The 18,221-nt window shown below is 35.3% G+C and overlaps 1 protein-coding gene across 1 annotated transcript in view; it reads left to right on the forward strand.

Moving 5' to 3' along the window:
• LOC144452644 (phenylalanine-4-hydroxylase-like) overlaps positions 1-16,503 on the forward strand; it is a 34,306-nt gene extending 17,803 nt beyond the window's left edge. The window contains exons 4-12 of the mRNA XM_078143783.1: positions 4,149-4,237; positions 4,868-4,935; positions 5,355-5,551; positions 7,033-7,168; positions 8,333-8,459; positions 9,420-9,515; positions 10,087-10,220; positions 10,974-11,089; positions 12,303-16,503. Coding sequence (XP_077999909.1) covers positions 4,149-4,237; positions 4,868-4,935; positions 5,355-5,551; positions 7,033-7,168; positions 8,333-8,459; positions 9,420-9,515; positions 10,087-10,220; positions 10,974-11,089; positions 12,303-12,346 — 1,007 coding nt within the window. The 3' untranslated portion in view covers positions 12,347-16,503. The remainder of the gene's footprint in view (positions 1-4,148; positions 4,238-4,867; positions 4,936-5,354; positions 5,552-7,032; positions 7,169-8,332; positions 8,460-9,419; positions 9,516-10,086; positions 10,221-10,973; positions 11,090-12,302) is intronic.
• Positions 16,504-18,221: the final 1,718 nt, after the last annotated feature.

An 18,221-nucleotide genomic window follows, 5' to 3' on the forward strand; every position in this document is an offset into this window, starting at 1 on the left:
TTGTTTACAATTTTGTTTTCACTCAGTTGTATTTGTTCAGTGCTAACGCACACTTTTTAGTAGCTGAATGTAGTGGTGTGTTTTGACTGGGAAGCTATATAGGTCAGGTAGTTAAGGTCACACACGACGCTGAATATACTTGCATGTTAGCCTAAAAACAAAACAAGCCAAGACATAATTTATTCAGATTATTGATGGCTATTTTTGACCAGTTGTTTGACCAATATTACTGCACATTTCATGTTAGTGTTCACCAGCTTTGTTTGATACAACCACACTAAAAACTACAAGAAACTACACATGCTACATTTTAAGACCGCTAGACTGAATGTTTGTTACAGTTTCTTGCTACATTTTGTCTAAATGAAATTAATTATAAACTAAGTCCTTTTTCTAACTCAATAAATTGCAAAGATTAATAAATATGTAAAAATCTTTGTCATTGTATGTACAATAACAAACTTTTTACACATATTTGAGCTTTTTTGCAATGTATTGAGTTACAAACACAGACTTGGTGTATGTTATTGACACTGATTTTCCCAGTAGGAAGCCTCGATTTATAAATTCAAAAATCCTAAATAAATTCCAACTCCTCATTCATATGGCCATTCTGATATTGGTATTGAGTATGTTTAGAAAGCCAGGGAAATTGTTTTTGTTTGTGAAAGGTAAAGTTTTCTGAAAACAGGAAGTGAAATTCTTGTTGTTGTTTTGGTGATGTCAACATTCAATTGAGCCCGCCCCGTCACTCAGTTTATTTCTTTTATTCAGATCTGGCCAAACAAGTTATAGTTCTTTTCATTTTTTTTCATTTAACCCAACATACTCTAGATGTTTTGTGGCCACAAACTATGTCAAAGGAAGAAGTGGGCCACACTGTTGTGTTGATATTTGAGGTGACAATAATTTATGGTGTTTTTAACGTACAGTACCGTCTACTTTGTTTACACTACTGCACGTAGGCCATCATGATTTACGACTTTCAAACCGTTCAACCGCTGACTTTTTCAAGCATAAGTCAGTCATTATATAATAACTTATGGAATGACAACAAAGCTGGGTAAATGCCAATTGTGGTCACTGACCTTGTAAACTAGGGTGGCCATTCAACTTTTTAACAGTTACACAACATCGCGTCAAGTGACGTTTGGCGCCCTTTTGTAAGATAGCCTATACCTCACTAGTTCTTGAGTGTACAAGACTGACTTGATTACCTGGGCTAGAAAAGTTCTAGAAAAATATGGTCATGTTGTATATTTAGTTGTGGAAGTTACACAACAGTGCATTTTAATTTTTCTCTGTTCCTGTTTTGCATAATTGCATATTTTTTATGACCTATCTAATGAAATCTTTACCTCATGCATCAGTGTACAAAGTTGGTAGCTTTGTAATCTACCAACAACAGCTCTGTCTGGTAGGGCTAGGAAAGGTTGAGAAGAGGTGAAGGTTGTACTGATTTTTATAGCCAGACATGTGAACCCTGTTTCCTTTTTTGTGCTGTTGTTTATGTTGTCTGATGAAATCATTTATTCATGCACTCAATCATCAATGTACAATTTCTGAGTAGCTTGGTAGCTGTATTTCCCAACAACAGCTTTTTTTCTTTCCGATTGGGTTACGAAAGGTTTAGAATAATGTGAAGGTCGTACTCCGGTGGGGGAGGGGGGGGGGGGGGGGGGGGGGCAGCAAAATCGAAAGTAATGCAGAGTGGTCCCTGTTTTAGACTCTTCAGCTCGAGAAAAACAATCCCATTTTAGACCAAAAGGCTAGAAAACACACCTCAAAGGGTGGCATACGTATACTACTAAAAAAAGGAGTCCCCCTTCTCCCCAATTGTACTAATATTTTGCTACAAAAGTGCACTCTCAAATACTTGACTTGATTTGGTCATCAATGTACAAAGGTATCTTGGTAGTTGTAATTTATGGACAACAGCTCTGTCTGGTACTAGGCCTTGAAAAGGTTTAGAAAAATGTGAAGGTCGTACTAATATTTTGTACGGTACAAAAGGACGCCCTCTAACCTTTCTGTGCAGTTGTTAGTTTTTGCAACGTATCTGATGAAATACTTCACTTTATTTCATCATTATTGTACCGATATCTTGTTAGTTGTAGTTACCTATGCAGAGCTAGAAAAGGCTTAATAGGTCGAACGTTTTTTTTTGTAGCTACTCAAGTGAACCATCTGTTCTTTTGTGCAATTGTTAGTTTTTTCCAGTCTATCTGATGAAATCATTTATCTTTTTCAACCTTCATTGTGCAAGAGTATCATGGGAGCTGTACTTTCCCCAACAACGTTTCTATCTGGTAGGACTAGAAAGGGTTTAGAAAAGTATGAAGGTCGACACACTGTTTTTTTTTGTAGCTATACACAACTGTGCACTAGCTCACTGACCTTTATTGGCACAATTACTGACTTCAAACAACCTATTGAGATACTTGAACTCGCTCAGTGTCCTAGAGTACACTGGGTTGGTAGTCTTAAAAACAACAACACTGCCTGGTAGGGGTAACATGCATCAATGTTTTCCATCGGTCAATGTGTTGTCCTTCAACTATAGTCATTCTACCCAAAAGGGAAAGTAAGCATATGAAGGCCATGATATTTGTAAAAGTTATACAACCGTGCACTCACTCACGCGGTTTGCACACTTTTGGCAACCATTAGCATGTTTGTTATGTTATCACTGTATGGTAGGGGTTGCTTCAGTGTTTTCCATCGGTCGGTGTGTTGACCTTCGACTGTCGCCATTCTGCCCAATAGGAATAGTTAAAATGTGAAGGCCATAATGTTTGTAAAAGTTATACACAACAGTGCACTCACTCACCGGTTTTGCACACCGCTGACTTTTGGCAACCATCAGCATGTTTATCATCACAGCCTTGTAGGGGTTGCTTCAATGTTTTTCCATCCCTTCATCCGGTGTTCTGTCCTTCACCTATCTTTTGAATGCCAAGGTCAAATTCACTTTTGTTGATGTTTGTTGTTGCTCTAGTTTGTCTATCATACAGCCAATTAATTTGTCTATTTATCGATCAATCAATCAATCAATCTGTTGCTTTTGTTTGTCTTTCATATAGCCAATTGATTTATCAATCAATCAATCAATCAGTCAATCAATCAATCAATCAATCAATCAATCAATCAATCAATCAATCAAAAGAATTTCTCTAAAAGAACAGTCTCCATATATTGTTCTGTTCATTTAGTGCTGAAAGGGTGAATTCACATTCAGTACTTCTTTGAATCTATAAGTGGCCTTGACTTTGGAATCTGTTGACTTGAGAGTGTTGTTGACTGACACCATTCAGGTTCAGATTCAGTTATTTCAACTTGCCCTTGAAAACTTACCAGATTTCCATCATCACAAATTTGTATCATGCAATCTATGTAACCATCAAAGATGGTAATGAATGAAACTGTTAGAGATATCAAATCATTAACACTTCAATGACTTGGTTTCTCTTAAAGTGGCCATATGGATGAGGATTGGGTATTTATTGTTGGGATTTTTAATTTATAAAACAATTTTATCATGGTTGTAAAGTCAACGTGACACGACATATACCAAGTTTGTGTTTGCAACTCAATAAATTGAAAAAAATTAATAAACTTTTTTACACATTTTCCGTAGCTTTTTCCAGTGTATTGAGTTAAAAACACAAACTTGGCATATGTTGTTTCACATTGATTTTTCAAGTAAGAAGCTATGATAAAATTGTTTTATAAATTAAAAATCCAAAATAAATACCCAATCCTCATCCATATGACCACTTTAACTATGTAATGACACCCTAAAAAGTAGGGTGTCAGTCTTACCAGGGGGTAAGGTTGTTGTTAACTGGATTCTTCTGTTCAAGGTCAAGTTTTTAAGTTCAAGGTCTTTGTGCCATGTTTATCAAAACTGAAAGAAAATTGTCCAAAAGCTGTAAAGATTTGGAGCAATTTAACAATAGTTACCATGTCAACAGATCAGCTGCACTGAGTATGTAACAGTCAATTTCTCAAAAAATAATGTTTATGGTAGCTGATTGTCGCTACACACGTACACATGATGCTTCAATCCCCCCAAAATGCTAATGATCTGACCAATAAGTAGTTCTGTGTTTTTAATAATACTGACATTTTTCCTTTTTTTCTGACAGTTCCATGGTTTCCAAGGAAAATTGCTGATTTGGATAAATTTGCCAACAGAATCTTGGGATATGGAGCAGAGTTGGATTCTGATCATCCTGTGAGTAAACTTCAAAATTAACTACATGTACCTGATTGTGATGTGCGCCCTCAACAGTTAACACTTAAATTCTTTTGTTTATAGCCGTGGTAATCTATGCCTGTGATAAGTAAAGGCCGAAAAAAAATTATTTCTCGTCAGCATGCAATCACTTAAATATCCTCGCGTTGGTCTTTTTTTATTTGTGTTTGTCCAGCCCATGCAGTCTGCAGATCCGAGAGGAAACACAAAAATAACCCTCCCTACTTCAGTGAAGACAACTGCAGGGCCAATCATGAACAAGCAAATGACATCTGCCCCACATACACAGTTGCTCTAAGTACTAAATAAAAAGAACAGTATAAAACTGTCATAAATAGTAGACTGAATGACAGGTTTGTTGAGAATTAAAAAAATAAAAAATTGTGTCGTCGCAACACTTTAGACAAAATGTCCTGACCAGAAACAATTCTTTTTTTTCTTTTTTTTTTCTTTATTTTTCTTCTTTTTTTCTTTTTTTTTTTTGGGGGGGGGGGGGGGGGCTTAATGTTTTTATTGTCACAGTTTTCTTTGGATTCATGTGCACCTCAACAGAATAATTTCACATTATTTTGAAGAGATTGTTTTGAACTGTTTTATTTTGTCTTTCAGGGCTTTACAGATGAAGTGTACAGAGCACGTCGTAAGGAATTTGCAGACATTGCCATCAAGTACAGACAGTAAGTATTTAAAAGTAATATATAGTATATAACATTAAAAAAAATAATTAAAAAAAAAAATTAAAAAAAAAACAACCAGAAACCAAACTCAAACAAAACATATGCATGAAGTGCCTTTAATACAAATAATAACATTTGTTGAATATAAAATATATTAGGGGCAAACGAGGGTTTATAACGATGTTTCAAAATAATTTATCTTGTAAATACTGTTTTTATTGGGATATAAAGGTAGATCTTGTTCCTAACTTTTTCAGTTGGTCGGGTAACGAGTTCCAGTGTTTTGTGGCTGTGTACTTAAAACTGTGTTGGCTCAAAGTGAGATTAACTTTAGGAACGTAGAATTTGTCTCCTGTTGAGAGTCGTGTCATGTAATTATGTGGTAACACATCATAACAAGAACTTTATTTTGGTTTCAGTGGTCAACCATTACCCAAAGTGCACTACACAGATGCCGAGGTGAAGACTTGGGGAAAAATTTTCACAAAGTTGAAAGATTTGTACCCAACACATGCTTGCAGAGAATTCAATCATGTGTTCCCACTTCTTATGGAGAACTGTGGTTACAGAGCTGACAACATTCCAGACCTCCAAGAAGTGTCAGATTTTCTGAAAGGTAAGGTTATAATTTGTGTACTATGATTAGTGCAATTTGATTGGGTAATGTAGAGTGTGTACTATGATTAGTGCAATTTGATTGGGTAATGTAGAGTGTGTACTATGATTAGTGCAATTTGATTGGGTAATGTAGATTGTGTACTATGATTAGTGCAATTTGATTGGGTAATGTAGAGTATTTCTGTGTGTTTGTGAGTAGCGTACCTGTAGACTTGACGGACTAACACTACTACAGTATTTCAGCTATCCTAACTGTAGCCTACCTGTAGACTTGAAGGAGTAACACTACTACACTATTTCAGCTATCCTAACAGTAGCCTACCTGTAGTCTTGAAGGACTAACACTACTACACTATTTCAGCTATCCTAACTGTAGCCTGCCTGTAGTCTTGAAGGACTAACACTACTACACTATTTCAGCTATCCTAACTGTAGCCTACCTATAGACTTGAATGACTAACACTACTACACTATTTCAGCTATCCTAACTGTAGCCTACCTGTAGACTTGAAGGACTAACACTACTACACTATTTCAGCTATCCTAACTGTAGCCTACCTGTAGACTTGAAGGACTAACACAACTACACTATTTCAGCTAGCCTAACTGTAGCCTACCTGTAGACTTGAAGGAGTAACACTACTACACTATTTCAGCTATCCTAACTGTAGCCTACCTGTAGACTTGAAGGACTAACACTTCTACACTATTTCAGCTATCCTAACTGTAGCCTACCTGTAGACTTGAAGGACTAACACTACTACACTATTTTAGCTATCCTAAATGTAGCCTACCTGTAGACTTGAAGGACTAACACTACTACACTATTTCAGCTATCCTAACTGTAGCCTACCTGTAGACTTGAAGGACTAACACTACTACACTATTTCAGCTATCCTAACTGTAGCCTACCTGTAGACTTGAAGGACTAACACTACTACACTATTTCTGCTTCCTAACTGTAGCCTACCTGTAGACTTGAAGGACTAACACTACTACACTATTTCAGCTTCCTAACTGTAGCCTACCTGTAGACTTGAAGGACTAACACTACTACACTATTTCAGCTATCCTAACTGTAGCCTACCTGTAGACTTGAAGGACTAACACTACTACACTATTTCAGCTTCCTAACTGTAGCCTACCTGTAGACTTGAAGGACTAACACTACTACACTATTTCAGCTAAAAGTATAAATAGCATGTGGTAAAGATGACATTCTGTATCGATATATGACCAGGGGAGTGGCCTAGTAATGTGCCTAGGTCTCCACTATTCTGATGTACTCACAACAATATTTGCATATTCATAATTTCATTACATAGTTATTAGCTCATTTGCATATTCAATGAGTTTGATGTCATGTGAAATATAATCTAGTCCATGTTTTGTGAGAAATCTTCTGTTAATAAAAAAATGAAATCAGGATCTGTAGATAATTATCTGAAATTATGAAAAATTTGTAACATTTCTTTATAGATTGTACAGGGTTCACCTTACGTCCAGTAGCCGGTCTGCTGTCATCGCGAGATTTCCTCGCTGGACTGGCGTTTCGTGTGTTCCATTCAACACAATACATTCGACATTGTTCAGATCCTATGTATACACCAGAACCGTAAGTATTTTACTGACAAAAATGAGATTTCTTCATATTCAAGAAAATACGAGTGACCTAAGGGGCCTTTCACTACGAGTCACTAGATGAGTAGTGACAAACCCTTATATAGGTCAAAAATTGAGGAATAATATAATTATACCTCCTCAAGCATAATTTATGAACAATCGGGAAAAATAATGGTGAGTTGGAACGTTTTGACTCATATTTAGAGCCGTGCAGAACCAGTGACGTAGACACGGTTTGTCAGAACATATAGGTTATATTATCCATATTTTCTGTTCAAAGGCAATAACTTGGATTGGGTATGGTATAATTAGATATTATTTTTCAGCAACGGAAAATATGAGTTACCTATGGGTTCAATTCTGTTGACTCATCGTCCCAAAACCCATCAATCACAAGTATTTTCGGAGAAAAAATAGAGACATACTGAGGAATAATATGTTTATAACCTTCTTTCCCCACCCGAGTGAGCATTATTCATGAAAAATTTGGAAAAATAATGGCGATTTGGAAAGTTTTAATTCTCATTTTGTGCACCTCCAGAGAATGATGTGGACTCAAGTTGTCAATCAATCAATCAATCAATCAATCAATCAATCAGTCAGTCAATCAATCAATGAATTAATCAATCAGTCAGTTTATTTCAGAACAATAAGGCCACAGGCCCAAAGAGCAAACAATGTTAAAAACGTTTCAGTTCATAGAGGGAAATTCCTCTCTAGTTTTCATTGCAAAATAAATAAATGAAGCTAAATTATTTAGATAAGTTATATTATCTGAATTCAAAAGTGAAATGAACTTATCATAGGAAGGGTTTAACCAAAACCACCTTGGTAACATTTCTTTACGAAGGTCTTTGTAGAACGGACAAATTGCTAAGAAATGATACTCGTCCTCAAATACAGTACAAATTATGTGTAATACAGTATTTACACAACCTTTGGTCAGCAGCTCAAGTTGTCATGACATTGCAAGGGTTATAATGAACTACATACATGTATAGGCCACTATTTGAGTGCTATACGACAGCAGACTTCACCAGAATTATCGATACTGTCTCATTACTTTGAAAATCACCCTTTTCTAACTTTTCAGAGCAAATTTTGAAAAACATTGGTTAACTGAAATAATAATATTTCTGTACTTTATTCATTGCAGCGATGTCTGCCATGAATTGTTGGGTCATGTACCGTTGTTTGCTGATCCGTCATTTGCTAACTTCTCCCAAGAAATTGGACTAGCATCACTGGGAGCCCCTGATGATTGGATTGAGAAATTTGCCACAGTAAGTAAACATACATCCATGAAGATTGAAGATCATTTTTGGATATTTTGTCAATAGCTAAGGATTACACTTTGTAATAGACAATAACTTAGGGAGAATTGCACAATGTCACACAAGCACAATAAGCAAACTTCATTGGGGGGGGGGGGGGGGGGGTCCAGTGTCAATGTAATTGCTGAACTTCATTTTCGCGCTTTTAACCAAATTTTGAAAACTTTCATGCCTTCAATGATAACATGTTTTGTATTTACTACAGAGATGTTGATAAGGTGATAAAAAATTATTTCTAATGTGACATACAGTGCATTTTACCTCATGCTAGAGGGTCAAAATAGAACAAGATGGTCTACGTCTTCTCACGCACACCTGTAGTACGTACTGCATATGAAGTGCGCAGAGCGGAAGTTATGGTGTCACCCAAGAAATTGAATGTTCGTTATGTTTATGATGCGCCTAGGCAGTAATATTCTATTTCAAGTACTGAGAATTATAGCAAACAGTTTTAGCCCTTGTCTTCTCTTATGTAGACCCACAATGAAACATGAAACATGGCACAATTTTCATTACGTAATTAGATGTTATTCCCCAATATTTTTCTTCGTTCAGCCATGGAAAATACAAGTGCCCTAAGCGGCCTTTGTCACTACTCGTCTAGCGGCAAGTAGTGACAACCCTTAGGTCATGAGCATTTTCCGGCTGAATAAAGACAAATATTGGAGAATAACATAATAATACCACCGCCAGTAAATATCACAGAAAAATCAGGGGAAATAATGGTAATTGTGAACATTTTGACTCATATTTCGAATACAGCAGAACTTGTGATGTAGACATGTGTTGTTGTAACTAAAAAACAAGCAGAGTATATATATTCCATATTTTTTGTTCAACTTGGTTCGTGCATGGTATAATGTGTTTATATATAATATTCAATAATGTTATTTTTCATGTTATTTTCAGTTGTATTGGTTTACCGTTGAGTTTGGTATGTGTAAACAAGATGGGAAACCGAAGGCTTATGGAGCAGGTCTACTGTCATCATTTGGAGAACTCCAGGTAAGATTTCCAAGTCCATAATTCCAACCTTCACAGCCACTGTGGCTTGATTCCAAAGTTCACTTAGGAAAATGTCTTTTCATGACTTATGTAAATTTCAGCTCAGAAACAAATTTGTTTGAACGTCCTTAGTGCTAGGTTTTCACACTGTGGGATCCACAAGGCAAGTGTTTGTGTGAATTAGATGTCTGCTGCACTGTGTAGTGACAAACATGTGTAAAATTTGAACTTCTTCATGACAATGAATGTTCATGGACTCTGAGTTCAGAGTTACAAATGAAAATTTCTACCAACCGAGTCAAAAGATTTCTTGAAAGCTAATCCCAAATTTTTGCCATCATCTCATCATCATCAGCAGGGGTAAATTTTTGCCATCATCTCATCATCATCAGCAGGGGTGTACTACAACGGGTTATTGTCACGTATCTTGGATGAGGCATGTGAAGTGAGGTTAAGAGAAACAGCTGGGATCTCAATGCTGGCATGCCAGTTCCCGGTCGTGAATACATATAGCTTCCTTTAACCTCTTTTATTTATTCAACCTTTTTAAAACTTTTTCGTTTTTTTTCAGTACTGTCTTTCTGATAAGCCAGAGTTAAGGCCGTTTGACCCAGCAAAGGCAGCCGTACAGCCGTATCCAATCACACAGATGCAACCCGTCTACTTTTTAGCAGACAGTTTTGAAGATGTGAAAGAAAAAGTGGCGTAAGTATAAAAAAACCATGTGGCATAGTTATCCTGCTTTGGCTAATGGGTAGATATCCTTACTCCTGACACAAGTGACCTTAATTTGCATAGAGCATGCACAAATTGTATTCTATTTTCCTAGGGCACTATTCATTTAGGGAGTGTTTTGTTCAGACTATGGAAAAATATGTACCTAGGGATGTGATGTTAATTACGACACTGGTAATCTAGCCTTTGGTTTACTAAGATAGATGCAAACTAAATTGTTTAATGTGGTAGATTACACAAGTGGATGATAGCGGTTCCTCTGTTGTGCGATTGTATTCACCCTGTGATCAACATAGTGTAAACATTGGTAGTCCCAAAACAGCGCTGCAAGTTTATGGAACTCTAAATAAACTAGTTTTCTGAGATGCCTTCCTACTGAGACTATAATAAAACCAATGTCCATTCAATAGATTATCACTGTTGTATCAACATGTTGTGTTTGTGTCTATCTTAGTATAAAACCGAAGGCTCAACTACCAATATAATATTGCAATTACTCTAAGCACTATCACTAAATGGCAAAATATTTGTTATTGAACGTTTTTGGCAATGTATTGAGTTACAAACACAGTATTGGTCTATGTTGTTCTACATTGATTTTTCAAGTAGGAAGCCACGATGAAATTATTTTATAGATTAAAAATCCAAAATAAATACCCAATCCTCATTCATATGGCCAACATTGCTATGTATTGATATGTGTATTGTTCTGTTCATCTGTAGTACATATGCAACTAAGATCCCCAGACCATTTGCTGTCAGATACAACGCATATACACAGAGTTTAGAAGTCCTAGAGAACAAACACCAAATCAAGAACCTGGCTAATAATATCAAGAGTAAGTCTTCTGAGTTGGAGAAACTGCCGTGTACAACTTCAGACATCAGACCGTGAACAAATAAAACCTGTTACAAACAGGGAAAGATACAACTGAATTGGATTAATAACACTTGACACAGCATGTTGGAAGTACATTCCATCATTTGATAAGAACAGTTTTATGGTCACTTTACATAATAGATCACCTTCACAAACAAATGTCCAGTTCCCCATGCATTTCATGTACACATAAAAAGGCCTTGAAACTGTTCTTATCAAATCATGGTGTGTAATACAAGTCTCTGTTGTTCCAACCTGCTGTACCAAGTGTTATTAATCCAATTCATTTGTTTACTTTCCCTGTTTGTAACAGGTTCTGTTTGTCCATGGTCTGATGTCGGAAGTTGTACAATGAAAGTTAAAGTGGCACAACCTGAGTTTATAAAACTTTTACTCAATTTAAAATACTTCCATAAAACCTTGATTAAACTACTCTAGTATAATATTAATGTCAATGTCTGCCTTCTATGACCTTACAATTTGTGTTATGACATTGTTAGAACAGTTGATTGCATAGTATGGATTCCTATACATTTTTTGATACGTATCAAAAATTATGTCATTGGATCGTTTGTATGTTACATCTTAATACCAGGTTTGACTTCAGTCAATTTTAAGTGATAGTTACATATGCTTCAGTAAGTAGAATACTGTAAGTGACTTTTATATACACAGTATGAATCTCTCCCAAAAATGTATAAACTCAGCTTGTGCCCCTTTAACGATGTCTAATTATGTCTGTACGTCTAATTAGTGGTATTTTAACGATTTTCAGTGACTATATTGTGGTTGTCTGATCGACAAATGATACTCCAGTTACAACTAATACAGTTTGAACATGTTGACAGATTCAAAACCCAGTTTTCGCGCAAGATTTAAACTTGCCTCTATGCTACCTACAGATAATATTGACCACTAATTATGAATAACTATTAAGACATCCTATCATGTAACCAGCTGTATATGTGATGTCACTTTGAATTGAACAGCATAAAACTGATCAATATCACATGACCACGTATTGACAAATCATAACAAGAGAACTGGATGACATATATTACAAGGCTGTGAAAAGGAATGAATCGAAAACAAATCCCTTATATTGGTTTTGAATGTGTACATCTTGGCTTGTATCTTGGTATAATTAGCAGAAATCTATTTGTTCTCCTTAGGTGAATTGTCTATCCTGCTAGATGCCCTCAACAAATGCACATAGATAGACAGAAGATGAAAGATAAATGCCATAAGAAGACCTAACACCACAGTGCCAAGATATTATGGGATAGAGAGCTTGTAATCCATGCTGAGCGTGCTCAGATGCAAAGGATTGTGGAATTATCGGTAGTTACCATAGAACCTAATTTGTGGCAGTCGGGAAGAGCCGTCATGCAGGAACCAGGGTAGCAAAGATAAGATATGTGTGTTAACAGACAATGTAGACAGATTGATTACAATAATGACTGATTCATGAACATTGGTTATCAAATTTCCCATAATGCACCATTCAAGATGGCTGGTTTACAAGTTCCCTATTGATTCATCTATACAGACTGTAGATACCAAGACATTGTAAACAGATTTCAGAATATTTGAACACTTTTTTTTCCATTTCTTTCCATTTATACATTAGATTTTTGGTTGTGTGACCATTGGATAAAAACATCAAAGGAAATTGGAGGTAGATTTATCAACATTTGTCAAAAGCAAAATATCTCTTGAATTACTATAATGTAATTTTTGAGATATTTTTGTGAATAAATTAGTAGAATTCACACAGTCGTAGTAACTGTTGATTATGATAGATTTTGACAATGGATTGGACATGTTGAAAGTTAATTTGTATGAAAATTTGGGTCAAAGAAAAGTATATAAGTCTACGTTTACGGTACTTTCTTGCCACAGAGTTGTTGATATTTAGTCACCACAAAATATACAGGATGATTCTGATTATTTGAATTGAATGATAAATTTATATCCATTGTCCAAAGATGTATTTTCTATTCGAATTAATATTTTGGCTACAAAATTTGTTATCAAAATTTTCATCCATGAATTATGTTCATACAGTATGTTCTTTTTATTTGTTGTCATAGCAACCAAATATGTTGATAGGCTGTGGTAATGTTTCAACCTGGGAGGGGAGAGGGAGGGGCAGAGGGTGGTTGACTAGAAAGGGAAATCCCTACCCCTTTTTGGTTATGAACAATAGTAAATTACCTACCCCTTTTCAGTCAGGATCGAATTCAAATCGTTGTCACCAGTATCACAATTTGAAACACAAAAGTTAGGTTAATCTACAGTTTGAACATTTTTTCTGCCGAAACGATTATGAAAAAATGCACTTCTTGTCGTCCCTCCCACCCCACCCCCCTCCCACCCCACCCCACACTGTGGTATCTTGGTCAATATGTGCTTCTGTGTTTGCATACATTTGTAGTAAATATTTTTCTAAGTTTATACATATTCCGCATTTTCTATGCATGTTCTTATGGGTATATAGTGATGTCGTTTTTTTTGGAGTTATTTGGTTTCTTTGGTATAATAGTAATGTGAGTCAGTTTTATGTTATGGAAGGTTGATATATCGGAAGTTATATATTAGCAGTATTTTTTGAACTTTTCATATCTGTAGTTTGGTATTTACCAGGTAGACAAATTACAATGCTTTTCCCAAAAGTGAGTCAAAGCTATTAAATGAACTATTAAGATCAGTGAGTCTGATCACAAGGTTTCATGTTGAGATAGACACAATAAAGATAACACACAAACATCACTTACACAGTGTCTGCTCTGTAGACACAATAAAGATAACACACAAACATCCCTTACACAGTGTCTGCTCTGTAGACACAATAAAGATAACACACAAACATTACTTACACAGTGTCTGCTCTGTAGACACAATAAAGATAACACACAAACATCCCTTACACAGTGTCTGCTCTGTAGACACAATAAAGATAACACACAAACATTACTTACACAGTGTCTGCTCTGTAGACACAATAAAGATAACACACAAACATCCCTTACACAGTGTCTGCTCTGTAGACACAATAAAGATAACACACAGACATCCCTTACACCATGTGGGCTCTGTATCTAAACAGTATATCTACTACACAAGGTATAATCTGTTGAAGTTCAAACAAAATCCATGGTCAGCAGCCAGTGAAAGTTGGTAGAATCTGTTAAAGTAGTATGCTGTTACTGTTTATATCATTAATAAAATAATTGTTCATTTTATAACTTTGACTCAGTTTGGGGAAAAACACTGTAAAATAGTATTCAACATGTTACAAACTCTATGATTTGTCCTGAATGTAATAGAATATCACACATGATAAAATTTGTGTATTTTTTCTTCAAAAGAACACTGTTATCTTGAACTTGTAAAGTATCTTGTGCTAGGGGGTCAAACTGTAGAACTATGCATCATGGGTAATATATACTAATTTTCATTCGAAGCTCAGTATAATTATAGAGGATGATATATCTGTTTGATGTCGTAGCTTGATTCTGATTTTTTGTGAAAAATTAATGTTCAAAATATTTGTGACACGTTTGACCATTTCTGCACACCGTTAACCTGGAAGATTGTTACACTTTTTAATGTCACTTCATTTGCAAACACTCTCTGACATGGTTTCAACTGCGAGTTTGTAGTTTTGATTAGCATGATTATCCTGTAGTGAAATTCTTCTGAAGTTAGGCCAAAAAAAATATTGTGTTTCCAATAACTCGACCAACCCTAGTTTAAATGGCTGACCCTAAAAACTTTTAAAAAAACATTTAAAACAAAAAGATAAGAAATTTGTTGTCTTTTTTACTTTCATGCATGTGTGTTTTCTTTCCCTACGGATGTCTGTACATATTTCATCAAGTAACACTGAAAGGGTATTCTGATTGGTATTTCGTTTGTTTTTGGGTCAATACTTTTCAAAAAAAAAAAAAAAAAAGATTAAATCAAATCAAATTAAATCCTGACCTACCTACCGTATTTTCTGGGGCCATGTTATCGGAAACACACATTTTTTGCCTTGGTTTTGTGTCACATAATCAGTTATAAAAAATTGAGATAACCAAATCTATTTTCTCAATTAGCCTTTCTCTATATAGTATATAGTATTGTTATATATTACAGTAGAAGTACCAGTATAGATAGATGTCTATTTATCTTGTGATCAAATCACGTCTTCACATACCTGTGTATTTGTTCAAATCTCTTGATTTTTATTAATTTTTGGTATAATCTGTATAATACTGACATCACTGTCAATTTTATTAATGCATAATCACGTGATTTGTAGACAGTCATTTTACTACAGTGGAAACCCAGGTTTCGGCTCACTAAGTTAGACACAAGCTAAAACTATTGTATGCAATTTGAACTTTTGTTCCAAACACAACTTTGAAAATTTACCTGAAATTTTCGACTGCACACTTCAGTGTTTGTCAACAGATTGATCCGCTATTCAGTACATGTGACCTTATGGACACGTGAACCTAATAAGGGGTTATAGGTGCCTGGAAGTTTATATCGCCCTCCATCTCTGTTCCAGGAAATTTGTGTTTACACTAGTTTTGATTACAGTCCGGTTTTTGTATCCACACAACAAAGCCAGCTCTGGTACCCATTTCGTTTCGTCAGTGCAGTAAGGTTGTATCTGCCTATACAATTGGATAGCAGATAATAGAACCTTTCTACACTTTCACGACGATTTCTGCTAGTCTATTACTTGCATAACTATTACTGTATATTTGTTTCAGTATTTCAGAACTGTTCTTGCCACTGCTGTAGATCATCTAAAACGGTGAAAGATTCCCTGTCACTTGTATGACAGGATGAATTACAGGGAACACCTCTCCAGGAAATAAAGACATTTTCATAAACTATGAGTTCTGGAGAGTCATTTCATCATTTCACATCACCTACAATTACTTGCGATTTTAGAGAAACATCAAGTTGATCTTGTGATTTTATAGGTTTTCTTAGCTATGGGCAATTGCATCATGAGATTTCAGAGAAACATCGAGTTAATCGTGTGATTTTATAGGTTTTCTTAGCTATGAGCCATATTGCATCATGGGAGTCAACAGAAATGATTATTCATGGCTGAACAATGAATATTCATGAGATGTTTTACATTGAAGGGAATATGCACTTAGGAGTCATGAATATATATTCGACTGTATGTTTCTTTGAAATTACAAGTATTTGTACATGGTATAAAATCATAAAATGACTCAAGAGTCCAGAGTTTATAAAAATGGCTCTAATTTCCAGAAGTAGTGTTCCCCTTTAAATCATGTATTTGATTGGGTTCCAGACAAATAACTGTTTATTCTTGACTTTGTTAACAAATAGAAGACACTAAATAAAATTTCTGATTAAAAACTCAGTTAACATGACTTTGATTCTTGTTCACACGCCATTGTAGTCAGGGGGTGTATACCTTATGCGGGAAATGGTCATATTTAAATACAGTACCACATTACAGTATATAAAGGAAAGTGTGTGTGGGTGTATGTGTGTATGTATGTATTTGTGTGTGTGTGTGTGTGTGTGTGTGTATATGTGTGTGTATATGTGTGTGTATGTATGTGTGTGTGTCTGTGTGTGTGTGTTTGTGTGTATGTGTGTGTGTGTGTGTGTGCAGTCATTTCAGAAATATTGACCCGGAGCTGGAAACTGATTGGTGGAAAATGGTAAAAGTACAAATGAAATACAATTGCAAAAAACTATGAATATGTCTGCAAGCAAACGAAAACTACAGAGAGAGAGAGAGAGAGAGAGAGAGAGAGAGAGAGAGAGAGAGAGAGAGAGAGAGAGAGAGATGAGAGAGAGAGAGATGAGATGAGAGAAAGAGAGAGAGAGGGAGAGAGATTAGAGAGAGAGGGAGATGAGATGAGATGAGAGAGAGAGAGAGAGAGAGAGAGAAAGGGAGGGAGAGAGATGAGAGAGAGATTAGAGAGAGAGGGAGATGAGAGAGAGAGAGAGAGAGGGGGGGAGAGAGAGAGAGAGATGAGAACATTCTATATAAATTTGACTTTATTAAACTAATCTACTGTCATCACCTTCTTGATATTATTTATTTATTTATTTCAGTTATTGTAACCTAATCAAACTTTCCTAAATGTAATCTGTTACCATTAACAACTCATAAAATATGATTAACTAGGGCCCCCTAGGCACCTGTTGCTATTGGCCATGGGCAATACAAAGGAAGTGACATTTTTCATATATTACGCAATTTTGCAGTCCAAACGGCCGAAATTTCGAGTTTTTTGAACTTTGTGAAGCAATCGACTTTTGGCGATGTATTCTGCCATCTACAGTTGACCTTATCCTTCTCCTTTCTCAGGCTGGGGTAGCGTTCACTTCAGAGTAAACAACAACAACAACAACAACAACAACACCTAGCAAGCAACAAAAATATCCTAATTTTATTTAAATTTTTTTATAATGTATAATCTGAAAATGAAACTATCATAAATGAATAAAATAGACACACGCATGTCTTACGAGTTTTAACAAATCTTCAAGGTAAGTTTATAATGAAAATATGCGATTTTCCGTTAATTTTCTATTCTATTCTATTCTATTTTTTTTCAAATATTTATTTGAATTTATGAAAACTCACTCTAAAAATAGTAAAATTACATATTTGATATTACGAAGCGTAAAAGAGATGATTTGGTTTCGTCGTGGGCACGTTATTATCGATTAAAAGAAGAAAATTCGCATTTTTCAACTATTACGCAATAAGTCGTTTTTGCTGTCCAAACGGCCCCCAATTTCGCCTTTTTTGACCTTTGTGAAGAAATCGACTTTTGGCGATGTAAACTGCCATCTACAGTTGACCTATCATTATAAATGCATAAATTAAAGTGTTGCGAGTTAAATCAAAGTGTTGCGCGTTGTAAGAAATCTTGAATTTCAGTTTATAACGAAAGTATAGCATTTTTTATTAATTATTTTATTAATTTTTTCAGAAATATTTATTGTATTTTTTCAAAAACTACTCTAGATTACTTGCTTGATATTATGAAACGTAAAAGAGATGATTTGGTTTGGTCATGGACACGTTA

Source organism: Glandiceps talaboti, chromosome 23 (assembly GCF_964340395.1).
Source record: "Glandiceps talaboti chromosome 23, keGlaTala1.1, whole genome shotgun sequence".
Classification (NCBI taxonomy): domain Eukaryota; kingdom Metazoa; phylum Hemichordata; class Enteropneusta; family Spengelidae; genus Glandiceps; species Glandiceps talaboti.